Source organism: Miniopterus schreibersii (genome assembly GCF_964146895.1).
Source record: "Miniopterus schreibersii genome assembly, chromosome: 1".
In the NCBI taxonomy this organism is placed as follows: domain Eukaryota; kingdom Metazoa; phylum Chordata; class Mammalia; order Chiroptera; family Miniopteridae; genus Miniopterus; species Miniopterus schreibersii.
Genome location: NC_138101.1, coordinates 79776130 through 79802547, shown reverse-complemented (window position 1 = coordinate 79802547; position 26418 = coordinate 79776130). Strand labels below are relative to the sequence as shown.

General features: G+C 40.7%; 2 protein-coding genes across 9 annotated transcripts in view; one reads left to right on the top strand and one right to left on the bottom strand.

Annotated features, from left to right (window-relative positions):
• LOC308546537 (protein adenylyltransferase SelO-like) overlaps positions 1-11847 on the bottom strand; it is a 35448-nt gene extending 23601 nt beyond the window's left edge. For 4 of the 5 annotated variants that reach the window (XR_013997350.1, XR_013997351.1, XM_081115598.1 and 1 more), the window contains exons 1-8: positions 11232-11847; positions 8340-8458; positions 7659-7787; positions 4590-4654; positions 4455-4511; positions 4270-4368; positions 3760-3827; positions 9-96 (exon numbers count right to left, since the gene is read on the bottom strand). Coding sequence is in view for 3 of the 5 variants with exons in the window: in XM_081115598.1 (XP_080971724.1) it covers positions 9-96; positions 3760-3827; positions 4270-4368; positions 4455-4511; positions 4590-4654; positions 7659-7787; positions 8340-8458; positions 11232-11538 (932 nt within the window). In the remaining 2 variants the exon portion in view is untranslated. Of the gene's footprint in view, positions 1-8; positions 97-3759; positions 3828-4269; positions 4369-4454; positions 4512-4589; positions 4655-7658; positions 7788-8339; positions 8459-11231 lie in introns of those variants that run through there. The other variant, XM_081115600.1, reaches the window with a different exon arrangement.
• A 24-nt stretch (positions 11848-11871) lies between these two features.
• The window catches only part of PDSS1 (decaprenyl diphosphate synthase subunit 1), a 32477-nt gene continuing 17930 nt past the window's right edge, over positions 11872-26418 (top strand). Inside the window, exons 1-5 of one of the 4 annotated variants that reach the window (XM_081115560.1) lie at positions 11872-12070; positions 14222-14286; positions 14786-14906; positions 18139-18269; positions 23833-23974. In XM_081115560.1, the coding sequence (XP_080971686.1) occupies positions 11930-12070; positions 14222-14286; positions 14786-14906; positions 18139-18269; positions 23833-23974 (600 nt within the window). In that variant the 5' untranslated portion in view covers positions 11872-11929. Of the gene's footprint in view, positions 12071-13153; positions 13561-14221; positions 14287-14785; positions 14907-15436; positions 15547-18138; positions 18270-23832; positions 23975-26418 lie in introns of those variants that run through there. The other 3 variants (XM_081115561.1, XM_081115562.1, XM_081115563.1) reach the window with 3 other exon arrangements.

Here is a 26418-nt window from a genome sequence, read left to right as displayed (position 1 = left end):
TTTCTAACCTTAGTAAATCCAGTTCACCATAATGAGCCAAAATTTCTAATGATCCAATTCTAAACCATGATTTTGCAACACGCAGCACTACTGCACCTGCAAAAGAAACATTTATTTCAGCATAAAGTATTTCAAACTATGCAAATGTAGCCTAAATGCTTTCCTTAAAAAATAAAACTATTTTAATAAAAAAGAATTCAGTATCTGAGTTTTTGGAAAAACAACTAACTTATACCCTCAAAAGGATCAAGGATTTTTGCTCTATTTCTTTAAGCCTGAATCAATTAGAATGTTAGGAACCACAACCCTTTCAAAAATACTGAGACTCCAACCCAGCTAAAGGCTGCTCAGTTAAATCGTTAGGCTCCAAACACTGGGATCCCAGTCTCCTCTGTTGTGACCTTTCCCCTCTACCTCACCTTGAATTAGTGAATTAATTACTGTGGCATAATCCCTGCAAGTGCCTTTCATTTGTGTAACTAACTGAAAATTAACTTCAATAAATAAATGTTTGCATATGTTCTAACTTATGAATACATCGAAGAAATAAAGTACATCTATGTGTTTTGTGTTTGGGTTTGTATTCTTCTATTACTGCCTTCTGTTTTGATTATAGACATTAGCAATACAATTAAGAAATAGAACTCATGTTTCTTTCATATAGGAAATGCTGTACTTACATGTGCTTAGAGATCAAGATGAAGTCTGTCCCAGGCGCTCCTGCCCTGTTGGTGCTGTCCTTCAATGGGCTTCCTGCTTCCTCTGGTCCTTTGTGCTAGTCTCCCCTGCTCCACATGCCCCACACCCTCTTCACCCCATACTGAAATCTTCCCTAATCTTATACTCAAGATCGATTCCTGGCCCTGGCCGGGTAGCTCAATTTGTTAGAGCGTTGTTCCAGTACGCCAACGTTGCAGGTTCCATCCCCAGTTAGGGAACACAAGAATCAACCAATGAATGCATAAATAAGTGGAACAAAAAATCAATGTTTTTCTCTCTCTCTCTCTCTCAAGATAAATTTTTTTAAATGTTTTTAAAGATCAATTTCCACTTCCTCCATAAAGCTAAAATGATCCCCCTTTTACTGACCTCAGATTTATTATTATTCATCTGTTCCATATATTTAAGTCTTTTCTCTATGAAGACTGAGCTTCTTAAGACCAGGACTATAATATATACTTACTACTCCTGTACCCCCTAGAGTTTAGTCCAGTGGAAGGCACAGAAAAGGGCCTATTAGTATTTTCTGGGCTGACTGAATTACCATATAGTCAGAATGTTGTCACAATATTAATCTAGGCATTTATTTTTATGTGGGTTTTTTTTTGAGCAATAAAAATGTAGTCACTTAGAAAATGTAAGAGCTCAATAAATTATTCTAATGTTTATTTAATGACTGGCCAATGAATCACTGAATATTAGCACTGAAAGACACAAAGGGTGTCATCTAATCTAATAGCCTCATTTTAGATGGAAAAACAGGGCCAGCATGTGACTTGCCCGAAGTCACAAATCAATTCCCACAGAGCCGGATCTAGGTTTCACACATTCTTTTTGCCTGTCCAGCACTTTTCTCACTGTACCACAGTGGCTACTGGGCAAATATTAGTGTAAAACCACACTCAAAACATCTGTCATTTAGATATGGAAATTCTAGTAATGGCCTAAAAAGGAGAAATACTTGAAACTATTTGAAGCCATTAAGATTGTGGTTCAGAATTCAGATTAGCAATAAATGTAAGTCACGGCCACAAAAGTAAGTAGTGTTGTATTCATCATCTGAACAGTCTGTGGTTGGACTCTCATTTCCAATCACCATTAACAAAAAGACCGAAATAGTTGTTATAGGCTTGGTGCAACAGTGTCCATTTTATCCAGATGAAATTAAAGGGGAGAGAGTTGCCATAAAAATAAATAACCCTTAATCCTTCAAGCATGAATATTTTGGGGGGATTGTTTTTTATGAAAATCTTATCAAAACATATTATGCACTATATAAAGAACATAAAATGTGCTCTGGTGAATCACCATGAACCTCAGTAAAAATGCTGCCCCGTGATGCAGTGACCCAATAGAGCACGGAAGGCTGTCAGCGGGGCTTGATAGCTCTGCTTTTTTAAGCAGTTAAATATGTTTATTACCGATTTTCAGGTCCCTTCTCTCCCCAGAGATTCCGAGATTCTCCCTTTTTGCTGCTCTACAGCACACTTTCTGATCCTTTCTAATTTTTTATTTTTAACCTACTTAAGGTTGAGGAAAAAGTTAATTGAACTCATTGGAAGTCAACATGAAGCAGGAAGAGCCAGGCTCTGAGGAAAGGTCTGAGGGCTCTCCTGGGAAGAGAGTGTATGAACTTTTGTGTACTAACTTTGTAACATTTTGTCAACTGTCTATAAACATTTTTTGTTCACTTCCCAGACATTTGCTGTTTGAAATAGATGGATCTGTGATGTTAGAATGTGGGACAGGAAATTCTATTATAATATTATAATACTGAAATATCTGGAAAAGCCATGAGTCATTCTTTAAGAAGACTGAAAAGATATCAAATATCTGTTGCTTTCTAAGAACCTAGTCTTGCACCCCTATGTTGACTGAAGCATTAGTTACAGTAGCCAAGATTTGGAAGCAGCCCAAGTGCCCATCAGTAGATGAGTGGATAAAAAGCTGTGGTACATTTACACAGTGGAATACTAGTCAGCTGTACAGAAGAATAAAATCTGCTGAGCTGGTTGGGCTCCGTGGTTAGAGCATCAGCCTGAGATTGAAGGGTCCCAGGTTCAGTCCCAGCCACGGGCATGTACCTCAGCTGCAGGCTGGATCCCCGGCCCCAGTCCCATGTGGGAGGCAACCAATCAGTGTGTCTCTCTCACATCAATGTGTTTTTTTTCTCTCTCTCCCTTCCACTCTCTCTGAAAAGCAATGGAAAAAATATCCTCAGGTGAGGAGTAAAAAAACAAGCAAACACAAAAAGAATGAAATCTTACCCTTTTCAACAGCATGGATGGACCTGGACAGCACTATGCTAAGTGAAATAAACTAGTCAGAGAAACACAAATACCGTATGATCTCACTTATATGTGTAATCTATTGAACAAAATAAACTAACAAAATAGAAACAGATTAGATAGCGAACAGACTAACTGCTGTCAGAGGGAAGGGGGGTTTGGGGCTGAGTGACAAAGGTGAAAGGATTAAGGAAAAAAACAAAACCAAAAAAAATCCTCATAGACACAGATAACAGTATGGTGATTGCCAAAGGGAAAGGGGTGTGGGCAGGTAAAAGAGGCTAAAGGGGGGCCCAAGCCCGTTTTGCTCAGTGGTTAGAGCGTTGACCCACAGAATGAATGATCCCGGGTTCAATTCCAGCCAAGGGCACATACTTTGGCTCAGTTTCAGGCTCAATCCCTGGCCCCAGTTGGGGTGCATGCAGGAGGCAACCAATCGATGTCTCTCTCTCACATCGATATTTCTCCCCCCACCCCCCTCTGAAAAGCAATGGAAAAAATATCCTTGGGTGAGGGTTAAAAAAAAAAGAGGGTGAAGGGGGGACAAACGGTGAATAGTGATGGGATGAGACTTGACTTTGGGTGGTAAACACACAACACAATATACAGGTGATGTGTTATAGAATTGTACACCTGAAACCTATACAATTTCATTAACCAGTGTCACCCCCAAAAATCTTTTTAAAAAAGTAAAAAAAAAAAAAAAAAACTTAGGCTAATTTTATATAAGTAATCTAAAAACTGTTATTACCTCGTTCTTTCATAACGTTTCCATTGTAGAACTGATCTCTCCATACTTCATCATCACTTACAACTAGACTGGAACACAACAGAATCAAACAATTAAAGTCACACTTCACCTGCAAGCAAGCTATCAAGAAGCACCTAAAACTGCCCTGGCCGGTGTGGCTCTGTGATTATTAGTGTCAGCCCATGCACCAGAGGGTCGAGGGTTTGATTCCTGGTCAAAGGCACGTACCTGGGTTTCAGGTTTGATCCCAAGCCCCAGTTGGGGCATGTGTGGGAGGCAACTAATCAATGTGTCTCTCTCACATCAATGTTTCTCTACCTCTCTTTCTCCCCCCTCCCCTCTCTCTAAAAATCAATGGGAAAAACCCTCAGGTGAGGATTAACCAAAAAAAAAGGGCATCTAAAACTGTAAGAAACTATAAGCAGAAACTTATCTCCTTAATTTACTGACAAGTTTCTGGAGATAACATGATCCAGTCCTGAAAGCTAGCTTCAAGGAAAGAGGAGTTACCTTGCAGCTCTGCTGGTTGGAATTCCAAGATAGTACATAGCCTCACTACACAAAAATTCTCTCACTGAGGAACGAAGTACCGCTCGGCCATCACCATTTCTATGGGAAATAAGATTAAAAGATTTTCAATGATTAAGACAATATGGGTTTTAATTTAGATAAGTATTTTTTTTTAAAAACTGTACCGGGAGTATGGGGTCCTTCCTGAGCCTTTTAATTGAAGCTCCCACTTTTCACCCTGCCTTCAAAAAAATTGAAGTATTAGAGAATTCATGTTAATATTTAGCAAAAAAGCTATTCTATAAGAGAATATGTGGTACCTGTTCATGTAAATTCCAATAAGATGGGCTCTTCCATCCCCAAGTTGATCTGCCCATATCCCAAACTAAAAGGGAAAAAGGAAAATCAGTCATGCTTATCAATCCTTATTAGCTTTTATAGTAATTTTATAGTCAAGGCTATTTCATCAAAATTGAGAATCAAGTCTTGTATTTTGGAGATTACAATAATCAACAACTCTAATAAAGGTAAAAATAAAATTTAATCAATAAAACATCAGTAAAACTCATTTTAAAAATATAAATTTAAGACATATAATTAATTTCTTCTCATCTTATAGCTGAGCTTAAGTTTGTTAGGTGTAGAAAACTCAGAACTGATCTATTTAATTCCATAATATGAACTAGGAACAATTTATTAGTAGAAAAATTTCCTATACTGTATATATGCAATATAAAATCAGGAGCACACTTGAACCTAAAAAACTGCTTTTGAACTTGCATGATTAACTGTTTCCAAACTTTTCTGTTAAAATTTGTTTGTGGTTGTTCAACTCCCAGCCATGCCACTTACTAGCTGTGGAAATTTGCTTGAGTTACTTAATCTCACTGAGACTGATCTTTCATTTCTATAAAATGGGATAACCCTTGCCAGGTTGTTGTTAAGAATGATCACTAATACAGGGTGGGGCAAAAGTAGGTTTACAATTTTGTATGGAAAATAACACAATAATTAATAAATAATAATACAAGAATAAACTGTTTCACATACTCACAACTGTAAATCTATTTTTACCCATCCCTGTATATGCAAAATGACATGTACTATATCCGACATTCTCAACTGCTCAAAAGACGATAATTATTATTTCCAACAATTATTTGCTAACTTAGATGTCACTCCATTCTCCATATAGATGTTATTTCCATCAGAAAGCTTTCTCTAAATTTTGGGACTAAGGAGGGAGGTCCTATAAATTGCCATAACTCCTATACTTACCCTTATCACAATGTTATTAGAATTCGCTTAGTTTGCTATCCCCTCCCCCAAAGTATTAGCAATTTGAGCAAAGGGTACAGGTCTCATTCACCATTATAGCTCCTGGCATTCAAAAAGAGTTCTATAAACAGCTGTGGAATATTTAAACAATACTTAGAGTTGTGGAAGAAAAACATGAAATTGAGAAAAATTTATCCAGTATTTTAATTTTTCTTCTTAACTAGGAATGGGCCACCATTAATTAACTTTAGCTATGGAATATGTCTAAAAGCACAAGTCTGAGAGGTACTCTAAGCATATTCTGGGAAGTTCTAAAGTTGACAATATGTTAACTTTTCATCCTACTCCATGAAAGGTAAGCAGAAAGAATGGTGAATCCAGAGCTAGCAGTGAAATCAGGAAACAGGAAGGTAGTTCTCCATTAATAAAAGAGAAAGCATCGCCCTGGCCAGTGCGGCTCAGTGAGTTGGGCTTTGTCCAGTGCACTCAACGGTTGCCGGTTCAACTCCCATCAGGACACAAGCCGGGGTTGCAGGCTTCATCTCCAATGCGGGGCATACAGGAGGCAGCCAATCAATGTTTTGCTCTCACATCAATGTTTCTCTCTCTTACTCTCCCTTCCTCTTTCAAAAAATCAATAAAAATATTTTTTTAAAAAGAGAAAGCATTTACTGCATTTTAAGTTCAAGATGGTAAAGCCATCCTTATAAATAAATATTTGTAATATAATTTCAAATCAGGGAGAAGCAGCAAGAGATGAAATATGAAATTGATAAAACCTTAATCTAATTTACTCTACTACCCCCCAAAAAAAGCACAGAAAAAGTACAGCTTAACAAAACTCTGCAGGGCTTAAAGTTTGCATTTGTACTTTAACAGATGCAAATGTTAAATGTACTTTAACATCTGTGAGTACTGGTATAAAATGCCAACTGATAAATTTACTCTATATGGGAATGGCTTTTTGAACTATGGAAAAAAACCACAAGAATCATCTAGTCCAGAGGTTTCTAAACTGAGAAATGTAGTTCAGCAAAATGTTGATAGTTATTTCTTAAAAACAAAGCAACCACAACCCCCTGCAGTCAAACGTGTTTGGAAAATGGGTGTGTCAAATAAAATTAAGCAGGTTTCGTTCCCACGGCACTTCTCACAACTGCTTGAATGGTCTTGGTCAACCCTCGCACATTACAGATCACAACACTGAGGCTCATGTTCGTCCTAGATGACCCATTGATTCCTTTTCAATTTTAATGATCATGTCACTTTGCTTCTTAGCTTATGTCAGTTTAGCTTCTTAGCTTCTATGCTACTTTTGCTTCTTAGAAAATTGAAAAATGGAAGCAATAAAAATTAACTACTGCAACAACCAGGGCTTGATACTAATCATAATAATAGTGATCATGGAAGCCCTTTTCATCCATTTCCTAACTTAATCCTTACTCCAACCCTATTATACTTTACTACTTGTCCTAAAAACTATTCGTTAGTAAACCAGCTCCAAAAAAAACCAGTGTTAATCTTCTTTAGCTCAAAGGAAAGTCAAAGCAATTTCAACAATTGGTTCTGTGTTCCTTCTCCTTTAAAAAAAAAAGATTAGTTGGAGACCATGCCAAAAGTTGCTTCAACATCTTGCTTCATTTCCAGAAGGTGCCTTTAATTGCTCCAGCATAGATAACACCCCAGTTAATCCTGATTTAATCTCTAGTAGTTCTAAAACTTTTCTCTACAGCTATCCCGGCAAAATTAAAATCTATTTGTCCTGAGGCTTTCATATTGGCACATTGTGCTACCTGACTTTGCCTAAATCTCTTGCAAAACTTCACTGAATGAGTTCCCTAGCAATCATTTACAGCCATTTTATATTTGTGCTTCCTCAGTTTTCTCAATTCCATTAAAGAAGCTTAGGCTCTACCTTTATCACAGCAATAAATCACATCATCTAATCTATAAATATCTTATGACGACTATTCTTCTAGAAACATTTTGTTGAAATCTCAATACGCCAATATTGGAGAAATTAATGCAAAATAACTTCTTTAATAAGACAACATTTCCTCCAACTGTTTATGTTTGCATAAGGGAAGCAATGCATCTAATGCTACTCTTACCTGGTGGCCACCATATCTGTGAGCCAATGGAATGGATCCAAATACTATCTTTTTGCCACTTACAAGCTGAATAAAATCATCTGTTTCTGCAACAGATAGATCGAGGTCCAAAATATCTTCTAGAACTTCCTGAGGCAGGGAAAAGAACAACAACTCCTTATAAACTTAAGTAATCCTTTTGAGAAAAGAGATTTAATGGAAGAAAGAAAATTAAAAGACAATATTTTTCCATAAGAGATGTAACATATGTTCTATGATTGTTTATTTGGGAAAATTAGTTCTATTAGATAGTTTTAAAACATTTATATATTTCTTGTGATGTATAGTTAAATATTTTTCCTAGCACATATTCTTTAAAGGTACTAGAAAAAGTAAATGTCCTTTTGTATCCCAAATTCATTTATATCACGAGAGAACAATTTAGAACTGGTTATCAGAGCCCACTTCTAAGAACTTAACTCATTTACTTGTAAGATAACTTTAAGATGAACCTGAGTACTAGGCTCTAGGAATATCAAAAGTGATTTCTAAGAATGACATTCTCCAAGTGTCTGAATTTTAAACACAAGACAGTCATTTATCAATAGACTAACAATTTAACTCTGAAAAAAATATTAATATATTTTTAGACAAAAGTTATAGTGAGTTAGGTATTTGTGTTGTGAAAAAATAAAGCCTAACCTTTGAAACAGCCACAAGACGTACTCTTGATTTAAGAGGAGTAGGGAAGGCAATTGAAAAAATACAGTTTTTCACTTTACGAACATAATTTTCTTTAACAGGATCAACTGGCAACACAGCTGATAAAACAAAACAAAACAAAAACAATCTTCTTGTGGTTCTCATTTGCAGCATTAATATTCCTTAGCAAGGCTACGTTCAAGAAAATCAACCTAAAACACTATTTTCTTCATACTTTATTATTTAAAGGCTTTTTTTTTTAATCATTTTCAACCATTTTCTATCCAATACTCATATAGTTCAGTATTATATGGAACTGTCCAAGAAGATGGGAGATGAAAAAAAAAGTTTAAAACAAGACACATACCTGTCTTCAAAGATTTTCACTCATGGTAAATCAATAGGATGTGCAACATTTATAAATAAGAATATGTAAATAAAGTAGAGGTGAGCTGCAGTACAGTATTAGAATTATAGTATTAGACAGTTCAGTGGAATCCAACAAAAAATATTAGGCACGTAATCACATTCTTCCTTCCTTTCAAAAAACACATAATTAAATGAAGAAAACAGATACGTAGATGTTTTACTAAATGTACAAAACCACTTCCAATTTCACCAGAAAGTTCAAAACATTTGATAAATGCCTGTTCACAAGGCAGGCTCGTTCTGCCCCAGTTGGGGGCAACCGATCAATGTGTCTCCCCGCCCTCTAAAAATCAATAGAAAAAATATAGAGTGAAGATTAACAACAACCAAAATATGGAAAAATAAGACCCAAAGGCTCTGTGTGGAAACAGACTGCCATATAAATAACATTTTAGTACAGCATGGGCAACATATCATTTCCATTAGTACTTATGATTTTGTACTGATTCACATTTTGGCAAGGCAGCTGATCATTGGCTACCTTGTGATCATTGGCCATGGCACAAAAATGGCTAACTGCTTCAGGGGACCCAACCCTCACCCTTGTTACAATTTACCCACCAAATCAGTCATAGACTAAAAATACCAGCAAAATTCCAAATGTATGGTAACCCTTTATTTTAACATCTCAGAGAAATCAGTAATTGCAAAATTCTTTAGAATTCAGTTTTGCCTAAGAATATGAAATCTCCCCAAACTGCTAACCTTTCAGTGCAACTATGTTTGAACCTCTTCTCTCAAAAAATGTTCTTCCCACAGTTACCTTTATAATTCACTGATCATTTCTTATATCCTCGGGATGATATGCCTTTATGCAGCATTATGAACTAAGACATGGTTAATAAGTATATAGTATTATGTATATAATCTGTAAAACCTGATCCTACCATGTTTTGAACAGTATCATCATTACAGAGAGAAAATGTCTTTTAAAAAGTGTAGCCAAGTCCCCAACACTGAGATAACAACTTCGAAAACACTTTCAATTACACTTATTCCATTTTCATCAGTCAATACTAGTTGTTTCATTTGTATAGTACAGTCAAAAAGGTCGTCTTAAGTCTGTGCAAAGGGGAGTAGTTTGGCAGTTACTTGCACAGCTCAGAGTTTTTGACTTCCTAGACTCATAATTGGCCTAATTGGGTCAAAAAATCTATTAGTTGGTATTCTGCATGTCCTATTGGTGGGTTACTGTTCATCAGGAGTTTGACTATACTATAATGTTGGAAGCCTTCATGAATTTCACCTGCCCTCCCTACTAGGCTTTGCCATATTACCTCTTTCTAAGAACCAGGTATTTTGTTTTAATCTGGGGAAACAATTTCTAAGAAAAAATGACCTGACAGAATTGTATTGTGCCCTGTCAACTATGTGAGCTTGGCCAAGACGCTTAATTCCTCTATCTCAGTTTCCTGAACTGTAAAAAAGCGCAAATGATAGTATCTAAGTAATAAAACTGTTGCAAGTATGTGTTTATTCCTAGACTTCACTTTGGAAAATTCTATCTGTTGTATATTCCTTAACACATAAAGCTTTATCAAGATAAGCCACATGTGTGTATTAACAACCTTCATTTGTGAAACACCTGAGGTCTTTTTTTAAAATAATATTCTTCAAGGTTGGGTGAGGGAAAAACTGATAAAATTGTATTAAATTTCTTTATTCTATACTTCTATTCAGTAAATAACAATATTTTCAAGATAAATATAATGTGCTCAGCTATACCGATGCTTACACTCTACTGCAAAAAGCTTGGTTCAGACAAACAAGGAAAAATATCAGAGAATTGCAGTTGCTTCCTTGTTGGTCTATTTCCCCATAATGAATTTTTTGCAGACAGAATAAGTTTCTACCCTAAACCTTACACTTTCTCCCATTGGCTCTGTGTGTTTGTATGCATGTGTTGAATGATTAATGCTATCATGGATTTCTGTTATAAATACACTCTCATGACCATGAGAAGAGATCTGGCGATGGAATTAAGGCCTTTTTCTAACCCAGTGATTCTCAACCTTTTTGATCTCATAGCACACATAAACTAATTTCTAAATTTCTGCAGCACACCAAATATATACATATATACACATAATTTTTTTTTTTGCCGATTTGAAGAAAAAAAAAATTTTTTTTAAGGTACAATTTTGATTCATTCACACCAGACAGCTATTATGTTGGCTGCTGTGATTTTTTAATTTCACAATCTAAGGGAAAAGAGGTCAGTGCCCCTGACTAAATAGTCAGGTATTGCATGTTTTAAATATTCTTGCAGCTCACCAGTTGAAAATCACTGTTCTAACGCGTATCGGTTACTAATCCTGTACATTCTCCAGTATCCCCTGGGTTGGCTACAAGTAGGTTCAACATTACTAAATATTAAACAATCTCCCACAGCTCAGTACACCCACAAGGGGGGCTCACATATCCATATGGGAGCAAGACGGCCCAACTTATGCCACCGTATACCTATAAGGTTTTCAGAGGAGAGAGTCCAAAAGTCGAGAGACGAGGCCAGTCTAGCTTCTGCTTCACAATAGCCCTGCTCCTGGCTTGACCTGTTACTGAAAAGATGCAAAAGGTTGGCAGCGCCCTCAGGGCCAGGGTGTACTAAGGAGGCGCTGACAGTGTGGCAGGTCACACACAGGAGCAGCAGCCGCGGAATCTGCAGCCTCCGGATTAAGCAGCAAAACGGGAGCCTGGTTCTCCGAGTCACATTTCTGCCTGAACATGCAGAACAGAAGTTAGTCACCGGAAGGGGGGCGCACTGTGGCATTTCTCGCTAACAGCCGGTCACCCGAAGATGCATTTTGCTCCGTTGGAGCTACTTGCTCCCGGCGAACCGCATGGAGGGTTCGGGAGAGACGGCCTGCCGCGGGGAAGGTCGCGGCTAGTTCCTCACGGACCCGGCGACCGGCAGCGGGGCGAGGGGCCCAGCCGCCGCCGCCCCCGGAAGGCCGAGCGGGGAGTCCCGCCGACTCAGGCGCGGAGAGACGCTCGAGGTCGCGCGCGGCCGCCGGGGGAGCGCCCGGGGCGGGGGGAGCGCGGGGAGGCGGCCGGGCGGGGCCGAAGCTCTTCCTGTGCCAGGTTTCCGGCTCCGGGTCCCGGAGGAGGACCGTCGGTCCATAGGCGGAGCTGCCGCCCGCCGCGACTTTCGGACTCGTACCATGGCCTCATGCTGGTGGCGGTGGCGGCGCGGCTGCTCCTGGAGACCGGCGGCGCGGAGCCCCGGGCCCGACTTCCCCGGCCACGCGGAGCCGTGCGGGCCGCACCCCGCCGCCGCCGCCGCCGCCGCCGCCCGTGCGCAGGTGAGGCCCGGGAGCGCGCGCCGCAGCGGGCGCAGAGGTCACGGCGCAATGACAGCGGCCCCGGGAATGAATGGGCGCGGGCGGCACGTGCGCCGGGCGGGGGGCCGGGGGCCGGGGGCCGGGGGCCTGACGGGGATGGGCCCCGGGGCGGGCTCGCTCGGGGATGGGGCCGGGCCGCCGGGTGGGACGCGGAGGTGGGCTCCCAGCGTCTGTCAGCCTAAAGTAGGGGCTCCCGGCGCGGAAGGGCAGAGTGGCGTCCCCGGGACCCTAGAGAAATTGGGGATTGGGGAGGGAGCAGTGAGGAGCCAGGTCCCGGGGGAAAAGCAGGTGGAGCTGTCAGATTGCCTCCTGGGGTGCGGACTAAGTCAAGACTGGAGATCGTCTGCAGCTATTTCTTTTCGAGTTGCGCAGCCCGGGCTTCGGGAGGACAGGTCTTACCTGGGATTTTAGAGCCAGAGGTTCTGTGAGCCCTGAGAGAGACGGAGGATCCGGGTGGCCGCCCTGGTGGCCTCCATAGGCCGCCAAGGACTTGCGGAGGATATAGGACTGATGCTAAGGGTGGACAGGATTTCAGCCGTCCCTTCTTGCTTAGGAGGGAGAGTTTACCTGGGCGGTGTAGGAGAAAAACCCTGGAGTTGAAGTCGAGAAGATGACCTTGGGATCATCTTTAATTTGACCTATGATTTCTTGAAATAGAGTCAGAATCTCAGCACTGACCATGGTGGTTTGACTCTCTCCCCTACTGCCTCTGGACCCAGTCTCATTTTTCTCCCTTTTCAGTCAGTGTAGCCCTTGTAAATCGACATGTGTCAGTGGCTCTGTGAGTCTTTTCTGCATTTTGTAGTGATTAATTCTCATCCAGCCGTAGGCCCATAGTGTTTAGCATAACCACCCAGAATCTATGGACTCATTGTCGTTTTTTTACAGGCTCGCTCGTCACATAGTAATTGTATGTGTTCACCTCTCATTTCTCAAGCCTTTTTTTTTTTTTGAAGTGTATTTGAATTTAGGACTTGTTCTGTTTCAGTCCGATTTGGTACATTTCATATCCCCATGTACCCATCAAACACCATTTATCAATATGAAATAGGTAGTATATATAAATGTCTGCTTTGTACCAAAGTGAATACATGTCACAACGTATCCAAAATGGACATTTGGCGAGAGGATGGTGGCTGGGCTAGTAGATAGACTCAATAGTAAATGAAGCTTATGGGAAAAGAGAGCCTCAGGACTTGGCTGGGAACCATTTTAGTACTGTCTTAGCCAGACTTCAAATGGTTCTAGTACCACAGATGACATCATTTGAGAGATGGATTCACCCACTATCTGATGCCACTGGATAGATACTTCTTTTATTTGATGCTCCTTTTATTTTTTTTTTATTCCACCCCCCCAAGCAACTTTCTTAGCAGTGGAAAGGGTGCTTTCCTGGAGAAGATATATCTTAGTGACTGCAGGAGGGACTGCACCGAGGATGCCAATGCCATGTATTTCTGATTTGTGTGTGGTGTTTTTCACTGTAGCTTTCTTTGGGAGAAGGGATAGATTATAGATGTTTTTTATTTTCTGCTTTTTTTAATTTATATTTTCTGTCATGACAAATATTACTTTTGTAATAAGGAAGGGAAGCTTCTATTATATTTTTCTAAAGTTTGCAATCTACCTATAAACGGACAACCTGAAGATTGTATTTATTATGAATTATGGGAGTTTTTTTTCTTTTTTTGCTTTTAAAAAAATTTATTTTTTAATTACAGTTTACATTCAGCATTATTTTATATTAGTTTCAGATGTACAGCATAGTGATTAGACAATCATATACTTTATAAAGTGTTCACCTTGATATTTCCAGTACCCACTGCATACATAGTTATTACAATATTATTGACTATATTTCCTGTGCTGTACTTTACTCCCCCCATCGCTTCTCTGCCTTTTGACTGAGATCAGTGTACTTTACATCCCTGTGACTATTTGGAAACTACCAATTTGTACTTCTCAGTTCTTTCACCTTTTTCACACAGTTCTGCAACCCCAAACCCCTCTGTCAACTATCAGTCTGTTCTATGGGAGTTTTTACTTATCTAGTGTAATAAGCAAGTTTTTCACGAATATTCTTACAAGTTTCTTAATATTTTTATTTTATAGATGTCCTATTTTTACTTTGTGAAGAGTTTAACATCTGCCTGTCCAAATATGTACAGTATATCACGGTAAGTTTATAATTTGTATTGCAGCTATCAAAATTATTAGCCATATTGCCAGTAAATTTCTGTTCTACATTGTGGTGGGCTAGTCCAACAAACGGAATATGTTGTTTGGATAAGTGCTATAATATCTGCTCTCTGTGATGGTCTCTACCTTTTCCAAAAAAAAATGGGAATATAATAAAACTTAGACTCAACTTAGAACACGGTAAACATCATTTAGTCTTTCTTTGATTTTTTTGGGGTTCTCGACTTCCTGGTTATAAGAATAAACATAAACAGTAGTAAACTACTGTTGTTTAGCAAGAACAGAATTCTATATGTTTTTTCTAAATTATAATGACCCTTTTGGATTCATGCTTAATTTCTAGCAAGTATCTGGGCTTAAATTTTCTGTCATCTGACTACTATATGTATGTGTATATGCATATGTGTGTATAGTTCTTACTTATAAGATATAAAATAACACTCAGACTTACATTTTGTGCATTCGTGCTTGTCCCAGGCTCCATCACACAACATCGGCTGTGTTCTGTTACAGTAAAGCGCGGAGTGGTGAGAAATACACTGATCCCTTTACACTTGGTAGGAAGTATTTGAAAGGTTTGTATGAGGACATTAGAAAGGTAAGATAGTTTTGATGATGCTGTGAAGTATGTTGAGCTTTTAGAATTATGAAAACACAGTGCAGGTTTCTGATATGTACAGAGCCAGTGCAGACTTTATATATGAAAGTCAAGTTTCAGAAGTTTCTTGAGCAATAACAATGGAGCAGTATGGAGGAAGAAAGAGGTTACCATCCAGAAAGAAGCTGTTGCCGTTTGGCACATGAGAAAAATGGTGCAAGTTGCACCTCCCTGTCCAGTGGGTTATCTAACATTTTCTCTCGAATTCCATCACCTCCCCAACTATTAAAACAAGCCTCCATGACTCCTGCCTTCGTCTCCCTTATCTAATTCCGAATGTCAGTGCCAGACTGCCCCAAATAGGGCTGTCATCATTAAATGCTTTTCTCCCCAAAAGTTTCAGTGGTTCCCAACCTTGCATGTTATTCTCAAATGCCGTCCAGAAATGTTCACATGCCCCTTGTCAGCTTCCTTCCGCTTCCAAGGTTCTCTACTTTCCTCCTCCAGGCTCCACCCCACTTGGCTGTTTCCACAGCAACACCACTTCCTATTTGACAGGCCAAGTAGAGACCCTGAAGGAGGAGGTCCCTCAGTGCCTGCCCTGTCGCCTTGTACAAGCTACCTGTGCCCGCCTACTAAAGTAAATGTCTCTCCCTTTCCAGGATAGTCCTTTGACCTCTAGTTAAGCTTCATCTCCAGTATCTTGGGAACTTCTCCCACAATGGCCTGTTCTCCTTTATCTGCAGACTCTCACTCTTCATGTCTCCTTCCTGTCCCTTTCAGGTGCCCCAGTTTGTTCATGTCCTTCTTTTAAAGGACCGTCCCTTGACCTGGTGTCCTACCCCTGCCCTCCCGTCACAGTGTGCGCTACCTCTGTCTCTGTTTTGCCCCTTCACATTCACTCCATCATCACACTCTGTCTCTCTTTCCAGCCTTCTCCCTGAACCTGCCTTTGCCAAGGTCAATAGCTTCCTTCTGATAAATCCAATGGACACTTCGGTTTTTATCTTCCTGTGACTTTTTTGAACTTTGGACACTGTTCACCACTCCCACTCCATGAACCTTCTCCCCTGGCTTCTGCACTTTCCTTGTTCTAGTGCTTAGGCCATTCTTCAGTCTGCTTCCTGGGTGGTTCTCTATCCCCTCCTCCCACCCCTTTAATTTTTTTGCCATTGCCTGAGGTTCTGTAGGCCCCTCCTCTATGTCCTTAGTTTACCCGTTTCCATACTTAGGACTCCCAAATAATATCTCTTCCAGATTGAATCATTGCTTTGAAACCCATACAGCTAACTGCTCGCTGGCAACTCCATGAAGTGTCCATGATGATCTCACATGTAACATATCTAAATCTCTGCTTCTCCCTGCTGTCTTTTCTCCTGTTTTTCCCAGGGTCTCCAGAAGGATCCTCCACTCATTCCTCTAGTTCTTCCTCCACATCCCCTAGTCTGTCTCTTGCCTTCAGTCCCACTACCTTAGGTTAGGCCACCCCCATTCCTGTTGCCTTCATCTTTGCTGTCCCCCTCCCTCGTTCACCCTGAGCTTACTCATATCTCCACATACTCATATTTTCACCTGAACTACCCCTATCTCCAACAGAGCTTAAAAGTGTGACTACTACTTTGATGAAAAAGGAAAAGCCTTTCGACCAGTTATTGTCATGCTAATGCTCGAGCTGTAATAATGGCCACAGGTGCCTCCTGTGTGATCCCAGGGTAACTGCGCTTACCTCAGGAACAGCACCCGTCACACTGTTGTCTTTTATTGCAGTTACTGTTTTATTCTCCCCATCTAGACTCTGAGCTCCTGTAGGCAAAGGGGCTGTCTTATCTTTGTAACCTCTACATTTATTACTATGCTTGGCACTGAGTCGGTAACTTAGTGAGTTAATGACTGACCCGCTGTATGGTTTTCTCCTGTACCTGGATGAGCATACTTTTGTGTGTGCTTTTTTGTTGTTATTGTTAATTCTCACCTGAGAATATTTTTTCCATTGATTTTTAGAGAGAGTGGAAGGAAGGGAGGGAGAGAGAGAAAAACACTGATGGGGGACACATTGTTTGGTTGCCTCCTGCATGTGCCCAACCGGCGCCCAGGCTGGAACCTGCAACCTGCAACCCAGGTACATGCACTTGACCCAGAATCCAACCCACAACCCTTTGGTGCATGGGCCCACACTCTAAGGACTGATCCACACTGGCCAGGGCTCTGGGTCCATTCTTAGCTCCCACTGCTTCTGGGGGATCAGCTGTGATTTGTTCTAGCAAGTCCTTGCACAACAGATAAAACAAAAATACCTCTATCACCTGGAAGGCTCTCCTCCTCTTCACAAATCAAGACCCTACTTATCCTTAATCCCAAGTCAAAGCTTATCTTCTCTGGGAAATGTTTGGGTTTTTTTAGCCCACACTGCTTTCTCCCTCCTTTGAGCCTATAATATATTTAACCTACAGCATTATTCAAGTTCTGACTGCATTATTCACTGAATATTTCTTTTTTAGAATGGTTGGTTAGAGCATCATCCCAATATACCAAGGTTGCACCAAGGTTGTGGGTTCCATCCCCGGTCAGGGCACATAACAAGAGTCAACCAATGAATGCATAAATGAGTGGAACAACAAATCGATGTTTCTCTCTCTCTCTCTGTCCCCCAAGATCAGTTTAAAAAAAGAGAAAAACAAGTTTTGTCTCCCCAACTCGTTTGTAAGCTCCTTTCCATCAGACAAACCATGTCTTACACTTCTGAATTTACCGCTGCTGCTTCTCCCCGGCTGCCATCTTATCTTCCTGCCTGGCACACAGCTTCACCTCCCTCCCCAGGACAGCCCTGACCTCCTGTTTCTTGGCTCCCAACAGCCACTGGCTCCCAAACTCCCTGTCTTTGTCCCCTCCCCTCCGTCTTCCAAGCTGCTAGCCAGCCCCTACCCCTTTCTCCGGCTGTCGCTGGGCTGGTGGGCTAGGCCACCTCCCCTTGCTGCTGCCTCTTGGAGTCACTGGGGGTGGCAGCACCCACTCTAGCACTTAGGCTGCTTGGAGTCAAGCCAGGCATTGCTTGTGGCCTGTCGCAGGGCAGCCAGGTTTGGGGCCATACCATGTAGGAAGCTTTTCTAGCTGAGTGCTGAGTTTCTTAGTTAAAATGAACACACAGAAATCAAGTCCAAGCTTTGTAAAAGAAATCCTGTTGACTTCCTATGCAGTTATGATGCCATATTGACACAGAGAAACTTTATTTCAGGAACTACTCATATCTCCAACAGAACTTAAGGAAATGTCTGAATACTACTTTGATGGAAAAGGAAAAGCTTTTCGACCAGTTATCGTGGTGCTAATGGCCCGAGCGTGTAACGTTCATTATAACAACTCCCGGTGAGTCATCTACTTCCACTCCTCTGTCGTCTTAATATTTGGCAAGTCTCCCTTCTCAGGGATACCATTTAGTTTCCTGTTTAAGGAGAACCATGCATCTAAGAATTCACTTTATTGTGATGAGTAGATTCTGATTTGGACTCACTAAGTCACTCTGGCATCTGGTCTGGGCACCTTCCTTTCCCACCTTTATTGTGTCCATGGAAGAACAACTTCAGCTGCAAGTGAGCATTTTAGAAAGAAATCTAAAAGTCAAATTTTGTTTTCTTGTTCAGAAATAGAGACTACCAGGATGTATGCACACAGGTAATCATTGTCCACATGGGGAGTTAGTCCTAAGGTTGGTGGTTATGAAGTGATAAGCTTTGCCGTGATTCTGGGCACCATCCCCCCGCAGCGCCTGCCTGCCTGTGACTTCTGGAAATGTGCCAAAGGGAGATCTTAAAAAAGGCATTTTGACTGTGGGTCCTCAACTTTCGTGTTTTGAATATATTTAAAATTTTAAAATATTAAAATTGCAACATTTAGTATCAAAGGAAATCTTAAAAGGAAAGAGGGTGTGCCCATATCACCAGGTGCGACCATCTTTGTCATTCCCTCTGCCCCACCCTCTGGCATTCAGTCCTACAGTATGTAAATAGTTTTGAGTTCTGCTTTTTAAAGTCTTTACCATGTTGCTGGAGTGTCTTCATAGTTATTTTTACATCATGTAATCTATTGATGGAAATTCCAGTAGACCATAATGTACTTTCCATTTCCCTAGTGTCGAACATTTGTAGTATGTCCCCTTTCTCGACAGGTAATATTTTAAAGAATGCCCCTGTCAGCACTGAATTTAAGGATGCTGTTGCTGTAAGAGTGACCATCAGGGTTGCTTCTTAGTGAGTGCTTCCCTCTGCCCACCACACCTTTGGTCTCCTGGTGCTGTACCCTCCCAGCTCCAACACAGCACACCATGCTCAGGGGTGCCTCCCAGTCACCCTGAGGCTTTTGAAGAGCTCCCAGTATAGTTTGCACAAGCAGTGAACTCTCTGGCAGTGACCTTTTAGCCATCATCAGGCCCATTTCCAATTCCCTTAGAAGGCAGAGCAGCAGTAGTGCGCTGTCTGAACCAGACTTGAAGGGCATTGCATGTGGTCTAGAGCAGGGTTTCTTGGCGTTGGCATGACTGACATTTTGGGCCACGTCATTATTTGTTCAGGGTGGGGTTGGCATGTGCATTAACCTAGGATGTGGCATATAGTGGCACCCCTGGCCTCTACCCACTAGATGCCAGTAGTGCCCCCACCCCCGAGTTGATGATAACCAAAAATGTCTCCAGACATTGCAAAATGTTCCCTGGGGAACAAAACTGTCCCTAGTTGAGAACAACTCATCTAGGGAGAATATGTGTTTATATTTTTAATTTCTCAGATTAATACTCAGTAGTTTGTTACCCTCAGAGAGAATGTGAAAAACTATTCTCCCTCTTGTCAGCTGTTATCCCCATAGGTGAAAGTTTTCTCAGCTTGCTTTACTAAACTATATAAACTGTTGGTTGCAGAAAACATGGGAGAATATAACACAGAAAAGGCATTGCTAGTTCAAATGCTAGTTCAAAAAGTAAGTTTAAGACTGCCCTCTCCAGGAATGTTTTAGCTGCGGGGTCAGAGCAGGGCTTGCTAAGGCAAGGGCAGAGGCCTGTGTCTGGCTTTGGCCTGTGAGCCATAAGGGAGGAATGCTTTTGGATAGTACAGTATCCCAGCTACATTACTCTCCAAGCCCCTTCCTAAGGTCCCTCCCTAAGGACCCTTGTGGATCAGGCTCGTACTGAGCTAAATATCTAGCTATTAGTTCCATGCCACTTAAAGCAAGAAAGGGGGTTGGGGAGAGCTTCTGGAGAGCTGGGCCATGTGTGATTTTGCTTGCTGAGAAAGACTGAGAACAATATGGATCTGACCAAGCGGACCAGAGGGTAAAGAAGAACACATTCCAGTCTCAGTAGTTGAAGGACCCAGACTTGTAGCAAGTCAGTTCAGTAGCAGATAAAGATAAAATCTGTTTTAGTCTATATAGATATATTGTTGAGCATACTGAAAACTTGAACATGTATACCTTTATCAAGGACTTAGGAAATATGATTCACATCTTGAGAGTTGTGTAAAGACAGAGAGAGACTTTATTTGCATCTAAGTAGTGAGTTTCTTCAGAACCAAACTGATGTAGTTCTGTTCACATTCTGTGATTCAGAGGATAAGAGGAAAGAAGGGTCTTCCTTCCATGATTATTTTTCAAAGCAGGCCAGCCTCTCTGCCCTCAGGCTGTGAAGAGACTTTTTGGAAGTCCTTAGCCAAGCCCTCTGAACTGACTCCCCAAGCTTCAGGCCACCTTTAGGATAGGACAGACTCTCATTCCACTTCCCGCAGTTTATAGGTGGTGCAGCAGTGGGTCAGCAAAGGCTGAGCCTGTACCAAAACCCTTCTTAAGAAAAGCTTCCATTTGGCTTACAGTAAATTAGATGAATACTCCTAGACAGAGCTGTGTTCCCCAAAAGTACATCAGAATCACCTGGCATGCTTTTTAAAAATGCAGGTTCCTGAGCCCCCCCATTAGAGATTCTGACTCATTGTGTCTGAGGCCTCCATCTGCATTTTAAAGAGTATTGATTCTGATATGGTGGACCAGGGATAGATACTGAAGAAACACTGAGCTTGTCAGAGTTCTAACAAGCAAAGTGAAACACTTATTTTTAGAACTGTCAGGAGAAACAAACAGAAGAACATTTTGAAGTAGAATTAGAGCCTTTTGTATACCACTTGAGAACTCTGTTTGTGTAAAACCTCTAGATTTGGGAATGGAAGCCCTGTCTCTATTGTTAAAGTGAAACCAGATTTACTCTTTTAATTTATTTGCTTCCCTCCTTTGTTCCAAACCAACATAATATATTGCCAAAGTTTGATTTTCTTTTTATAGACAGTTTTTCCTCACTGGGGGTTTACTTGAAATTTATTGCAGACTTCACATTATGTATTAGTATGAATGGGGGGAGAAAGTATTTTTTTTTGAATCACATGTAAGCTGGATGGAGTATGTGGGAGTTCATATTATTGCATCTGTTTTTGTCTATGCTTAAAATTATTCATTATAAGAATTTTGTTTTAAATCTAATGAAGGGAGAACAAGTGTCCTGAGGATGTGAATCATACACACTCTTGCAGGTGTGATGTTCAGAGGACATAGCCACACTCCAGACTCGGGGCTGCCTCTCATGCTGTCTCGCCTGTCTGGTTTCCTTAGCACCTCTCCAAGCAGCTGGGGGAGTGTGGCAACCACTTCACTGCAGGAAGCAGAAATGGTGCCCGGCTTCTTGAAGGCATGACTCAGTTTGGCACTTTGGAGATTTCGTCTTACAGATAGTTTCAGACTTCTCTTTAGTCTGTAAATTTGCGTTATCTGCCCCACCGTTCTGCTTGTGCTATGCATAAGCATGGCAGTATTTTCCAGATAAAAGCTGACACACATTAAAACCTAATTGTATAGGAAAAAATACGTCCAATAAAATTATAAAGCGGCTAAAATGTCATGTTTGTTCTATGCCAAATAACATTCTAAGCAAGAATCTTGATTTCATCTGTTGAGAATTTAGCCATGCAAAATGGCATTTTCATATACTTATAGCATCTATAAAAATTTTAAAATATTTTAAGAAATCTTTGTTGTTTTAATATCTTCACAAAAACTCTAGTGTCAGTGAGCAAGTTCCCAGGAGGAATCCCTGTCTGCTGACAGTTTGTGGTAATGGAACTGCTACCCAACTTATGAATGCATGAGCAAGGCTAGAGACCTTAACAGTTTTTTTTTAAGATAAGTTCCACTACTAACCAGTAGCGAGTGTATATTTTATTGGAAATCCAGCTGAGAAAACATTCTAAACAACTTTAAAAGTCTATATATTTTCCTGTGTATTAAACTCAAATAAGAAAGGGCTCAATAAATTTACCTGAAAAATACTTAAGGTCCAAGCTTCCTGCTATTGAGGGATTCAGAACAGCTCGTAGAAGCCATCTGAACCTCTATTTTCTCATTTAAGGAAGTGGCTTTATAGGATGACTTGTCCCTACCCTCCATTGCTTTACTTTTTCCCTCTTGAAAGAATGTATTGTGATCTGGAAGTATTTAGAACTGTTATGGTTGTGACATATTAATAAATAATGAGCAGCACTTTACAGTTGATTTCTGGGCTATAAGCATTGGAAAGGCTCTGAGATTTAGTTCTAAAATTTTAGGTCAGAGGAGCTGGTGAGACATCGTATTATCAAGTTACATTTAAAGCAAGATCAGAAGATATTCTCATGCTGATTTAGTGTTTGCAGTTAAATTCCAGCATCTTTAATGTTGCTACACTTCATTTTTTGTTGTTTTCTGCCAGGTCTGAGGAATCACAATGAGCTCTATCTTTTACAGATGTTCAAGATCAGGCTTTTCAAGAAAAAGTCATATTTTAGTATCTCTCTCACTTTTCTCCCCTCTAAGAGATAACTTGATGATATTTGAAAAGTAAGCTATTGTGATAAGTGAAACATTTGGTTAACATGTGTTTAAGTCAGGCATGTGTTTTAGGTCCTAAAAATTCAGTTGACTGTTTCCCCAGTTTCATTTTCTTGAAATTTAAAAAAATTTTTTTTTAAATATATGTTTATTGATTTCAGAGAGAGGAAAGGAGAGGGGGGGAGAGAGAGAGAAACATCAATGATGAGAGAGTCATTGATTGGCTAGCCCGCTACCCGGGCATATGCCCTGACCGGGGATCGAACCCTGATTGCCTGGATCCTAGGTCGACACGCAACCGCTGAGCCACGCCCGGCCGGGCTGATTTTCTTGAAATTCATTCAGTTTTTAAAAATCCTCATAGATGGTGATGGTGATGGTGATGGTGATGGTGATAATGATGATTAAAAGGAAATTTGGGGGCATTCCCTTCTAACTGTAAAACTCAACATCTGTGTATCTTCTTGGGAGTATTTATCTTATAGTTTGTATTAAATCTGGGAAATAAAAGTAGAAATTTCTAATGTAAAGTTTAAATACAAATCAGAAGAACAGTTTTACAAAAATTATATCTTAGTTATTGAGGTCGTCTTACTAAACATTTAAGACAGTATTAAAAGCTTTGAACATCGTAACTGTGGCTCTCTAATACACTTTTTTGGGATACTTCTCACCTATCTTCCCCCTCCACTCCTGAAATTTAATTGTAACCTAATTGTAAACGTGGTCAGCTGACCGAGACCACTGTATGAGACAGAGAGATGATTCTTCAGCCTGATGGCCAGGTTTTTGCCACGTTCCTCCTCTTTTGGTTGTGAATCACACAAATTCTGCTTCTTAATGCATCATCTTGGCATAAAACAAATGTTCCCCAAGTGGTAGAAATGTCTCTGTAGGGAAGCCAAAGTTTTTCTACAGTTTCTCTTAGAGAAATAAAATTCTTTGTCCTAGATCTGATGTCCAGTTTTCACAAGATGATTGCTGAGAAGGTTATAGGCGGCATCTCTGTTAAAAAGCGTTACTTTCTGTTAACTAGAGATGTGCAAGCCAGCCAGCGCTCCATAGCCTTAATTGCAGAAATGATCCACACTGCCAGTCTGGTTCACGACGATGTTATTGATGACGCCAGTTCTCGGAGAGGAAAACACACAGTTAATAAGATCTGGGGTGAAAAGAAGGTACAGTTTTTGTTTTTAAATCTTTCTTATCAAATCACATGTTCTTTGGATTGCATTTATTTTTCAGATTTGTCTCATTAAAAAATCATGCTTCCTCAAATGTGGCCTTCCAACTTTCAGAATAGTATTCATGTCTTATCTTATACAGATATTTGATGATCATGCCAGAGAAAAATAAATATTTCTGGTTATTCTGTTTTCTATAGAATTCCTTTTGATTATAAGGAAAGTGATTTCTGTAGTTATCTAAAAAGCTTATTGCATGAGGAATCATACGTTTTACTTTTGGACTCAGATTACTCAGATTCAGTTTAATTCCTTAACCACTTATTAACTGCCATCTGTAAGAGTGTCATAAAACTTTTTAAAAACTTAATAAAACTTTTAAAAGGACAAAATTAAAAAATATATAGCAATGGTACTCTTTTGTAGTGAAAATTCTACCTAGAGGCTCTATAATTGGAATTGGTCCGTATATGTATATTTGAAAGCATATTTCTGTATTACTTTATTAGCATTCTTGAAGGAACTATGCAAAATGGGGGATTTTGTTTGAGGATGTTTAAGTCACTGGCTGAAGAATGAGAATGCAGTTGAATAAAAGTGACGATGGGCAGGCCTTTTGGGAGCAGCCATCTCCCACCACACACACCACTGCCGCCCTGCCCATTGGAGTGCAAACCAAACACTGATGTGAAATGAAAGGTTTCCCCTCCTCACCTTCCCATCGCTCACATATAATGGTGTTTGGCTCCTGCTGTTCTCTAATTGCCCCTATTAAGAGAAGAAACATATGTTCATCGTTATCTTCACATGCTAGTTTTGCTTTAATGTTCTTGACTCCTTTGTGTAATTGAGTCCTGCAGTTTCATTTGTAAGGTTTTTATTTCAAATTTTAGGTTAAAAGATTTTGGGACCCATTGACAGAATTCCATACATCAGAACGGTGGTAAAGAGAAGGTAGCCCTGGCCGGTGTGGCTCAGTGGTTAGAGTGTCAGCCACACACCCAGGTGTCACAGGTTCATTCCCAGTTAAGGGCACGTACCTGGGTTGCAGTTTGATCTTGGTTGGGGCGCATGCAGGAGGCAACCAATCCATGTCTCTCTCATATTGATGTTTTTCTCTCTCTCCCTTTTCCTCCCTCCCTTCTACTCTCTAAAAAGCAATGGAGCCTGGCCGGGCATAGCTCAGCAGTTGAGCTTCGACCTAGGATCCAGGCAATCGGGGTTCGATTCCCAGTCAGGGCACATGCTCAGGTAGTGGGCACGATCCCCAGTCGGGGGCATGCAGGAGGCAGCCGATCAATGACTCTCTCATCATTGATGCTCCTATCTCTCTCTCTCCCTCTCCTTTCCTCTCTCTGAAATCAATAAAGATATATTTTTTAAAAATAAATAAATAAATAAATAAAAAGCAATGGAGAAAATACCCTCTGGTGAGGATTAACAACAAAAAAAAAGAGAGCGAGAGGGTAGAGTGTTGTTTTGCAAAGGACATGGGTGATTTTATGATGTGTCCCTGCAGTCAGCTGCCAGTGCTCAGGCCTGTCCTAGAGCCGCCCTCAAGCTCTTGGTCAGGGCGGAGGAGTAAGGGTACAAATTAAGGTCTTTTCCTTGGCCAGTTCCCTCTGTGACTGCCTCTACTTTGGGGGCCTCTTTCTGAGTGTTGGTGAAAGAATGTGGTTCCTGTTGTCATCTGTCCCCTTGAGCTGTGAGACTGGTCTGCCTCACACAAGGCAGGTATGCCAGCCTCCTCCCCTTTTCTGCCTCTCAATCAAAACTACTATGGTATTGGTAAAATAAAAAACCACACTCCCTAGCCGGATTGGCTCAGTGGTTAGAGCACCGGCCCATGGACTGAAGGGTCCCAGGTTCGATTCTGGCCAAGGACATGTACCTGGGTTGCAGGTTCCATCCAGGCACCGTTGGGTCATGTGTGGGAGGCAACCAATCTATGTGTCTCTCTCACATTGATGTTTCTCTCTCTCTCTCTCACCCCCTTGCCACTCTCTCTAAAAAGCAATGGGAAAAATATCCTCAGGCGAGGATTAAAAAAACCAAAAAACATTCACACAGTGCCTCCTCCATAAGCCCCCATTCCCTGCCTGGGTTCCCAGCCCTGCCTTCCTTTAACCCGTCACCCCAGCCAGCCCCTGTCTAGCAGCTTTGGTTTCATATACTCTAACTTTTGGCCTCTAGGATCCCCAGGGCCAGGAGAGGAAAGAGGTAAAAGCCTAGAGATCTGAGCCCTCCGCTGCTAATGATGTAGTATATATAGATGGATGGATCTACATGTGTACATATATGTCATAGTTATAAAATGGCTTCATATATGTATACTTATATCAAGATGTCATGTTATAGAAAATGACGATTAATTAGTAAACCTTGAACATCACTAATTATTTATGTTTTTAAATATATTTTTATTGATTTCAGAGAGG